The following is a 10,854-nucleotide window of genomic DNA, read 5'->3' on the forward strand; positions in this document are numbered from 1 at the left end:
TGCGACCTGAGCCTCGTATCATCTACACCCGTAGACGCACGCAGTTGCACGACATCCCGAGGTAGGGGAAAGTCGCACGAGGATTTTGGATGAATGAAATAAAATATAAGACTTCTGAGATAGAATAGTTATTTTACATACCTGCTTATGTAAACTCTATGGGTAGACTCATTCTATAGAGAATCAGATAGTTTAATTGGCATACATACTTACCTGTAGGATTACTTAACTTGTGATTGTATGTTCTGCGTTTCCTCATGCTTATTCTTTTGAAATTGCATACTTAATGTAAACTTTGTGAATAGACTCATTTCTAGAGAGAAACCCACTGCAATTGCTATTGTAACCGAACCTTAAGACATGTACGGTATAAATTTTACGAGAGGTCATGGAGTACCTTGAAGTGGGTAATCAACACTTTATTGATATAGATGAGATAAAGTCGGCCTCCACAGGCCAATTGCTCAAAGAGCAATACATGTCATGTATGAACCAAAAGAATCATAAAACATTAATTGTTACCCTCTTATCGTAGTCGTACCTCTAAGAAGGTATGATCGTACTTTTTGGACAAGTATGTCCCATGTGTGTTACGATTGTTGGATGATGAGGTTGTAGCAACCTCGAAGCGTGCATTTAGCACAATGCTGAGATCACATAAATGGTGACAACTCGCCTTCACAGGCAAGATGCTCGAGTGGGTCTAACAGACTAGAGCATGTAGAATGGGGCGGCGGTTAAGAAACCCCCGTCGTACCCATTCGACCTTCACGGTTCATCAAAGGAGAGGATGGATGGTACAAAAACTCTGATAGGCAGGTTGTTAACAACCACCCCACGGGCAAAAGACTCAGCTTCCCCAGTCATCGGAGTTAGGGGAATTGGGATTACCATAAATTATCCTAGGTGGTAACTCCCAAGTACTTCTGCAGAAGTTGGATGCATCCATGGGCCACGAATGTCTTTGGGGATTTACTCTCTTGGTCACTGACCGTCCCCTTAGGAGCGGACTCAGTCAGCCATCTGGGTTAATGAAAACACCTGACATAATAAACCCCCGGATCGGTCTCGGTTGTTTCTACGTTTCGCGTCTGTGCATACCCACAGGCCAATTAATATCGGAACTTAAAAAATATCTTTTAAATAGTTGTAGATGATTGAGAGTTACACTCCTTGAAATGCTTCAAACAATAGCTCTTTGCATATGTTACACTTGTTAGAATAGATTACAATTGTATTTGTTGTTTTAATATAATAAATTGTTTATCTCATGAATGTCCTGCTTTATTTTATTCTACTTATCTATTCGTGCACCTACTGGTTTGTTATGAAACTGACTCATTTCATGGGCAGGTGATGAGTAAGACTTCACAAGCGACCGATGGCGTGGTGCAACATGGCTCAAGATTTCTCTTCTTTCTGCTGACGGCTTGGCTCTGAGTTTTTTGAGTTTTTCTTTAGATTATTGAACTTTGAGAAAATGCTCATTTTGTAATAAAGTGCAGATTTTTAATCTATTGCCTTATTTACTCAATTCCTTTAAGTTGTTGTTCATGTGAATGATGGTTTTTCAGCTAACGTACCCAGGATTGTTGACTTGTGCCCCTTTCTAAATATCTTCCGTTGTCGCTTTTAAAAGTGAAAACTTTAAATCTTTGAAAGGTTTTTCGATAATGTTTTCGAAATCACAAGTCAAAATTTTGGGGTGTTACATGTATTGTGCACTCATCAATATCCAAGAGGCTTCATCACTTGAACAGGCTTAGGCGATGCCTTTCTTACCCACAAGAGTGAGACACCCAAGGAAAAATCTAATTTTCAACTGAAATATTGAGTGATAAGGTTTTTATTGACTGACTTTGGTGGTACAGCAGGCACAACCCTCTTCTAGACCACTTGCGGTCCACTGAGGCAGCCTTCTACAGTGTTTCAAATTCACTTGAACTGACTGCATAAGAAAGCGGGTCACCGAACTTCCTTTCTGAAAGTGGCCCTCGAAAACATATGATTGAGAAAGCTATTAGTTATACACTCTCCCAAAAGAAAAAGTTTCGGTTTAGAATTGCATATTTAGATCTAGCTTTATATCTGAATAATTTTTTATGTGTTATGAACTAAATGTCAGGGTTATGCTATGAACTAAATATCAGGGTTTGAGAGCCACATAGACACATGAGGGGCATAACAATACTTTAACTTTTGCTAGAATTGACACAACCTATGAACTATATATCAGGGTTCATCCATTTTTAATGGAATCATCTTTTGAAAGGATCATATTTATAAGATGTGCATAACATATGCAGTTTTCTTGCAAATGACAAATCAAACTTCTACTCTAAAGTCATTGGCCAAATTATTTCTAAAGGTGACCTAGCTTCTGATGCCAAACCAGCTCTTCAAGATCATGATTCCATTTTCTTGTTCATGAATTTTGCTGTGAATTGACATGCAACAATATATATCTGCAGTGCAGATAATGCTAAATGGTCATGAAGTGTTGCCAAATAGCTTTGGCATTGTATGAGCTCATCAAAGCGATACAGTATGCAGAGTGATGTATATAGAAATGCAGCCAGCAAGCATTATCTTGTGGCACATGTATGCAGGGCTGTATGTTTCCATTTCCAGCTAAGGTTTTCTGTTAACCAATGTTAACGTAGATTCTTGATACAGACTTTGCTACCACTTGGCCTGATTAAGGGAACACCATCAACAAATTCCATGTCCAGCTGCCACCTTATGACTATAGGAATTTGGATGAACTTGTGAACCAACTGGTTGTGGTAAGCTAGTAATATTTCAAGTAGTACCCTTAAATGGCATCAAAGAGCTCCTCTTGGTTCCACTGCAGAGTTTGATCCATACTAAACTAATGGTGACTCGATAATACAATGTTTAGTGCCATGTTGATAAGAAGAAAAACAATTGCTTCATACCCGCTTATACCACAATGCAGTTGACTGATCTTCGATTTCACTAGAAGGAGGTACCAGAGGCCATCATGTGGTTAGCAAAAATAAGCTGAATATTTGATTTACTTCTTGTGATGAGGTTAGTAGCAATATGTCTGCTGCATGCAATACCAGCTATGAGGTTCTGGATCTATATACTAAAGCCAGTGAATTAGAGGAACTTGCAAGAACTTTCTCAAACTTTGTGACTTCCAAAGCAATTATTTCCCAACAACAAGGATCTAGAGGGGTGGACCATAGTAAGCGGCTGACGGTTTGTCCATGGACAAACTAAGTAGTGAAAAGTGCTAGTTGGAGCCTAGGCACTAGCCCAATAAAAGGCCTAGGAGGTGCCTAGGCAGGACAAGTCGGTCTAGTCGGGACCAAAAAAAGAAAAAATAAATAACAATTACAATAAATTCTTAAAAATAATATAAAGTACATAACATAGGTTATGAAGCTAAACAACTAAAACTCAAAAAAAAAAACATGACTGAATCTAAACAATTAAAACATAATAACATTTTTAACATTCAATTTCATCTAAAAAAATATTTGTTTAGTTGTGTCAACTAGAGATACACAAAAGAATAAAATTATTTAAAATAAACATATAAAAACCTATGTCACATGGGTGCGGGTGTGGGGATTCGGCACTTCCAAAAAACCTGGGTGCGGGGGTGCGACAGGGGCAAAAATGTAATATATATAAGGGGGGTCCGGGGGTTCCCCCTGACGCGGGTCCCTGGCGGGGGGTTATAGGGGGGCAGCGCCCCCCCCCCCCCCCCCCAAAGATTTTTTTTTTAATTCTGCAGCCCATTTAATAGGGCAAAAAAAAAAATTTAATCCAAAAAAAATGGACCGAAATGACCCTGGGTGCGGTCAACGCACCCAAGGTCGGATTGACCGCACCCGCGTCGACGCGGGTGCGGCACCCTGCTAGCCGAATCCCTGTGACATAGATAAAAACATAAAAATAAGAAAAAAATACTGAAAAACTTAAATATTTTAAAATACTCAAACAAAGCATAATTATAATGTTTTAAATAGTATAAAAACAAATGTAAAATACCAGCCTTGGTGCCCCTCCCCCAAGCTAGGCACCCAGGCGCTTCTAGATGGTAGATTTGTGCCTAGGTGGCCTAGGTAGGATTTAACTACATAGTGCGCAAAACATATGTGTATATCATGTGTATGCTGTTGTTGGCCTACTTTTATGAAGGTGTTCCTGTTAGATAAAAGTTTCCATTTAATTATCAATAATAGCAACACCAAACAATGAAGATAATGATGATGAGGAGGAAGGGAAGTGATGATAACAACAAAATAACATGCGACGAGAAAACTCAAAAAGCAAAATATGCAGACTAAATGTCACAAAATTTACACTTTAGTTCTATCATGAAACTCCAAAAAATATTGAATGGGACCATAGTTTCACGGTGCCTACAATATCAACTGAAGAAGACAACAGGGTGAAAGAAAGTACCTTTTAAGAGGCATCCTTGATGGCACAAGCTGTCTACATGAGGGAGTCATACTCTAAAAGAACCTTTTTATGCACCTATATTTATATCACGTAACAAGAATGAATTTCTTTGACTCTTTTCCTTATCAATGAAGATAGATCTGAAAATTAAGACTATCTCTACATAAGGGAAGATAAAGCACATTTTATGCAAGATGAAGTTTTTTTTAGAAAAACAATACAAGAAGTTAATTTACAAGAAAAACACAAAAGCATCAACCAACATGGGATTCACCACCAAGAATGAAACCACAACAAATACAGGTAAATATCTTTCCATCTCTAACAAGTTTACAAACACTAGATACGTTTTGCTACCAAGAAACAGCACCGTCCAAAGGGAATAATATTTCTGTCAAAGCTTTCAAGCATTTTTCATCCAAATAGAACAACGGCCTGCAATGGGATGACTGAGCAAGCACTGGTGCAGATTATTTTCCTTTTCTAGATTTCCCACCAAAATATCAGACGATTAGGCTCAAACACAGTTAGAACACCATTCAGGCAATCATGTTATGTTAAAAGAACCTGCACATCATGTTGAAGGATTGCCCCGAAAGCATCAGGATGGTGACATGCCTTGCATACCCCAAGCTGTCGCAGATGTATAAAACACAGCTCCCATTCATTGATCATACACACAATGCCCATGTTCACCTATCGTGAATCTGATTATGAGATTCACTTCCGGCTTGATAGAGCTCAAGTTGGTAAATGGCCTTCTGAATTAATTCCCTGTAGGAAGGATGCTGAGCTAACTGTAACTGTAGACCCACCAAAGCCCTTGCCTGTTTCAATTCCTCGCTGTTGCTAACATGTATGGCTAAATAACAAAGAAGAACCACAGCAGCCAACTGAACTTTTTCACCGGATCTCAATAGCTTCATGAGAGGGGACACTCCACCGAACTCGATTATAGCCTTCGAATGTTCCACGCAGAGAAAATTCTCCGGGCTTGCAAACTTCCCCAATGCAGATGCAGCCTCAGCCACCACGCCCATGTCCCTATGAACCAATTTGTTTACAAGAGGCCTAAGAACCCGAGTTTCTCGAGCGGGGAATGTCCGAGACAAGGACCCGATTGATTTCATTGCCGGAATTTGCAGCAACGGACCGCCTTCTTCTATTAACCTAATAAGCTGATCCACCACTGCTTTGGCAGCGGGCGAATTCGTCTTGAACGCAGCCCGCCTGAGGTCTGCATTAGCTTCGGCCGCAGCCACTATCTCGCTAACCGCCATCAAGCAATTGTACTGCAAATCTCCCTGCTCCTTCTCGATGATCTTGGCCAAGCATATCAATCCCCTGGTCTCCGTGATCCTCCGGCTGTTCGCGATGCTCCCTTTCGCTAGCATCCACATTGCCCTCGAGCAATTGACCATGAGTTCCATCCTCACCGCGGGGTCCTCCTGCTCCAAATTCGCCTTCCCGTCGCCCGCCCGACTGCCCGTCATCTCCTTGTTCACCCTTATGCTCGACTGCACCACCGAATGCATGTTGGTGGGCATCGAAACGCTCACGTCCTCCATGATCCCCGATGAGAGCACCAGCACCAGTCGCCTGATCGCGTTCTCCCTCGCGAACTCCTCCCTCGTCAGCGGGTCGTGGGCGGCCATCTCCGATACGAGTGACGCCACCACCACCTGGACGGCGACCGGTGAGCTGTAGAGGCACTGCACGATCATGGGCACTGCGCGCTCCTCCGCAATCTGCCTCACCCTCTCGACGTCGGATGCCAAACTGGAGATGGCCCTCGCGGCGGCGAGCTGGGCGTCGGGCAAGCCGCCGCCGCCGTCCTTCAAGAGCTTCAGAAGGGGAGCGACACCACCTTCCTCGATTATGATCTTGCCGTTCCTGGCGTTGTCCGCGGCAAGGGAAGCGAGCCCGTTGGCGGAGTCGATCCGATCCTCGAGCCCGCCGTTCTGAACGATGGCGATGTGGCTCCAGACCCAGGCGAGGATGGGGTCTGTGCTGGCGATGGGGGGGAGGCTGAGGACGCAGCCGGAAGAGGAGGAGACCTTGCAGACGTCGAGGAGCCACTTCATGTCGCCGTTGGAGTTGTCAAGGAGGGTGGAGACCTTGCGGAAATCGGCGACGTTGGTAATGGTGATGAGGCGCTTGAGGACGCCGCTGCGCTTGCACTTGCGGACGAGGGTAAGGGCGCGGTCGAGGTTCTTGATGACCTCCGTGACGATTCGGCGCATGGGGCGCTCGTAGACGGCGGCGGGGTGGAGGCGGGCGGCGGAGCGCAGCATCTGGGCGAGGGAGTCGACAAGGCGCAGCACCTCGAAGCACTCCTGCTTGAAGGAGTCGGCCTCCTCCACGGCCTTGCGGGTGCGCTCGGCCAGGAAGAGCGCCAAGTCGAGGGTCTCCTTGATGGTCTTCTGCTGCTGCTGCTCTTCCATCAAACACTATTACCAACAGCAACAAGCAAGAAGAAAGAATTCTTGCTGTGTTGGATGATGGTGGTGGCGAGGATTGACGGGCATGAATTTATTTTGCTTTTTTGTGTGGGATTTTATCGGTTTTCTTCTTTTGGGGAAGGACTCAAGAGAGGATGAGATACGTGGCGTTGCTTTTGGAACAGTGTTTTCGATGCTTTTCAGCTGTTTGCCTTCTTTCTCTGTTGGTTTGCTTTCTGTTCTGTGTGATATGAGATGATAACGTTCAGCGAGGACCCCAACAAGTGTTAGGACACTCGTAGAGAGAGAGAGAGAGAGAGAGAGCAGAGAGAAAAATCACGTTGTCTTGTCTTTAGTCTTAACTTGCTCGTTAAGAAAGTTGTAGATCTTTAATCAAAATATTGTTAGGCCTACTTCACTACCCAGATTTCAACCAAAATTTTCCGTCCTTTTTCGGGGCAAAGAGAGAGAGATCTGAAGTCTGAACTTACGTTCTTCTGCCTTCTCTTGTTTGTTAACTGGCTTTAAAGTGATGTGGATCTTGGATCAAAATGGTACCATTAGGTCTACTTCAAAATCCAAATTCCGACTAAATTTCTCATCCTCTTTTGGGGACACAGACACACATGAGAGTGAGAGCGCTCGTACGCACAGATTGCTATTATGATTTCTGAATGTATAGTGTTTTGTCTTAACTTGCATAAGAAAATTGTGGACCTTGAATCAAACTGATGGGAATCTATGGGAGTTTATGCATTTGAAGAAAGTGGCAGCTGCCAAATCCATGATTTAGTGTAAATACAAAAGATAAAGGGCTGTGCTTCTCATCCCAAATGAGTAAACGCTCATCCCAACACCGAGATTCCAAACAGGACCACCAAATGCATAAACGTCCATCCCAGCTCCGAGATTAGACATAATTCCAAACGCCAAATTCACATTCATATCTCCAAAGTTAGTCTAGGCCTTATATTAACTATTTCTCCTTGACTTCCAGTAGGTCTTCCAATCGGTGGAGAAAGAGAGAGATCATTAGCTTTTATTTAATTTTTATAAAAAAAAACAAAAAAATTGCTGACGGGTCTACGCCTAAGCATATGAGGGAGTAATGTTTGTATTTAATTAATGTACACAACGGATATTGGAGATATGGGTGCATGTGCATTGTTTTAGCATATTATGTCCCCTTCTCCTTTTTAATGAATTAGTTGCTGTGATCTTTCTTTATTCGCTGGTCATTATCATTTGGTTCTACTTTAGTCACAGACTGGAGTCTTTAATTCCAGGAATCAAGTGAAAGGTCGTCCGTGGACTCGGCAAGTGTTTTTTTCTTCTTCCAAACTAGATAAAATGATAGACTCAGATGATGTTAGATGGAGTTCAGCAAGATATCCAAAGTCCACATATATGAGGAAAGACATTTAACTTGAAGAGTTTTTAACTGACTCAACACTAAGTGGTAAAAACTTTCTTGTATCACATGGAAAGAATGGGGTGCCGCTGTACAGTTGAGAAAAATTTTACCAACATTTCAACATTTCTCCATCTTTTTAATGTAAAAATTTTTATATGAAATTTTTGTGCTCGTTTGCAATAATGTGGGAAGATTTTTTGTTTCTGCCGGTAAAAAAAATTATGATAATAAACTATACTAATAAGTACAAAAAAGTTTGAGATACCAAGTAATGTCATATTCATGATTAGGAATTCAAATTTTAAATATAAACTTATATCATTCAAATATAAATATAATTTTTTGTTATTAACATTTAAACTTTCATCGATTCATTCAAAAATATAAATTTCTTATTTGCTCACAAATTCTTTCAAACATTCAAAGTTGAAACACAAACATAGTTTTTCTTAATATTCAAACACATTTTAACTTTTTCATCAAATGTTCAAATATGCAACTTCATACTCATCAATTTATTCAAAATTCTAAATTTAGTCAATGCTCATAAATTTCTTCAAACATTCAAAGTTGAAACACAAACTTATATAATTCAAATACAAACTCATTCATTTAAAGGAAATACTTTTTATGGATAATGCAATATGGCTAAACTCAACCTTTGATTTTCAAATACACTCAACAAGACATGACAAAGAAACATATACATCCGGCAAATAAATAATAATTTAATTAGTTAATTTTCTAAAAGTCTGCAGACATAGATTGAAATAAACAATAACAAAATCCTTAAATTTCCAACTAAAATCACACATATGAATTATGTATAATATTGATTTAAAAAAATATAAAAATAAATAATTAATATTTATCTCATTGAAAACCTAAATACTAATAAAAAAAAAGCATAAAAATCCCTAAACTTAAATGTCAATCCAAACCTTAATTCTTACATAATCAATTATGCATTTATGCCCTAAGCACAAGAGAGAGTAGACATTGTACACACTAGGAAAGCAGCATTCGTGGTGTGTTGGACGGCTGTATCGCTGTGGGATCGAGTCGGAGAAGAGTTACACAAAAACTCAGCAAGTTGAGAGAGAGAGATGTCGTGGGGGCTACTTGTGGGCTTTTGGCCTATGGAGACGCAGACAAAGGCAAAGTCCCAGAGGGCAAGAGCGAGGGCCAACGCTACTAGGTCTCTGTGCCTAGAGCAGTTTTTCTGAGTAAAAAAAAAACACGAGTTATCGTGTCACATTGTTCTGGACCCACCCAATTATATTATCTTTCTTTTGCAAGGTGAAGAAGGGAAGATTACAAGAGCAGCAGGTGTATCATTCTGGCTTCCCATTTTTTAAGTCCAAGAAAGTTATTGTAGAGAGAGAGAGCTTTTGTATTTAATTATTATGGCTATTGATGTTACATTCTCGGCAAATACTCACAATCATTGGGTGTTGTGAAGTTTGTCTTCATATAATATGTGGACCCGATACTGTAGATACCCGTGCATATGCTGATTAAGCCTACCAGTTATACAACTATACAGCAACGTCCCAACACAAGGTGACGTACACTGCTGCTCCTGCGAGACAAGCGGACCCCCCCGTTTGATAAGAGATTAAATAACATGGACTCAACCATAGTTATGTATATTAAATTATTAATGATCAGGCTCTCCTGGAGGCGTTTATGAAGTCTGAACCATGTTTAGCCAAAAAGGTAGGGCTGGAGATTAAATAACACATAAATATAAAGTCACTAGAATATGAGAATTAGAAATATGAGAAATAATGTATGATCTACAATTTTTATGGATTTTTTGTTCTTTTCTCTTGAATCTAACCATATGGATGTGATCTACATGCTTGGTTTTATAAGAATTGGCTTTTAAATCATCCAATTTTGATTCATAACGAGATTTTTTTAAGGCTTTAAAATCAATGACTTATAATCTTTATAAATATTCAAGCATTCAAAAATTACATTGTTTCATCAAAAAATACATGATTCAATAGTTGATTCCTAGTAAAATTCACCATGCCAAGCACATCCACATGCTGGATTTGGAAAAAAAGTGTTGAAAATGTCCAAATTTCTAGTTCTCATATTTTAGTGACTCTCTCTCTCTCTCTCTCTATATATATATATATATATATATATATATATATATATATATATATATATGAGAACTAATGTGTGAACCACTATTTCCATAGATTTTTTGTTCTTTTCTCTTGAATCTACGATACAGATGTGATTTACATGTTTAGTTTTATAAGAACCCACTTTTGAATCATCCAATTTTGATACATAAGCATGATTTTTTTAAGGTTTTAAAATCAATGGCTCATAATCATCATACATATTCAAGCATTCAAAAATCATATTTTTCATAAAAAAATACATGATTCAGTGGTTGATTCCTAGCAAATTCATCATGCCAAGCATATCCACATGGTTGGATTTGCAAAAAAAAATGTTGAAAATGCCCATATTTCTAGTTTTCATATTTCAGTTTCATATTTGAGTTACTATATATATATATATATATATAGA

General features: G+C 39.8%; 1 protein-coding gene across 1 annotated transcript; it reads right to left on the reverse strand.

The window, feature by feature from the left end:
- Nucleotides 1-4,626: 4,626 nt before the first annotated feature.
- On the reverse strand, nt 4,627-7,006 carry LOC149843260 (uncharacterized). Its single transcript, XM_090001756.1, has one exon. The coding sequence runs from the start codon at nt 6,885-6,887 to the stop codon at nt 5,136-5,138; it is 1,752 nt and encodes a 583-aa protein (XP_089857882.1). The 5' UTR covers nt 6,888-7,006; the 3' UTR covers nt 4,627-5,135.
- Nucleotides 7,007-10,854: the final 3,848 nt, after the last annotated feature.

This window comes from Nuphar pumila, chromosome 3, assembly GCF_984573655.1.
Source record: "Nuphar pumila chromosome 3, dmNupPumi1.hap1.1, whole genome shotgun sequence".
Lineage (NCBI taxonomy): Eukaryota > Viridiplantae > Streptophyta > Magnoliopsida > Nymphaeales > Nymphaeaceae > Nuphar > Nuphar pumila.

Bases quoted from the DNA above. Each gene is read 5' to 3' on its own strand.
- LOC149843260 (XM_090001756.1), bottom strand. From the start codon at position 6,887: ATGGAAGAGCAGCAGCAGCAGAAGACCATCAAGGAGACCCTCGACTTG.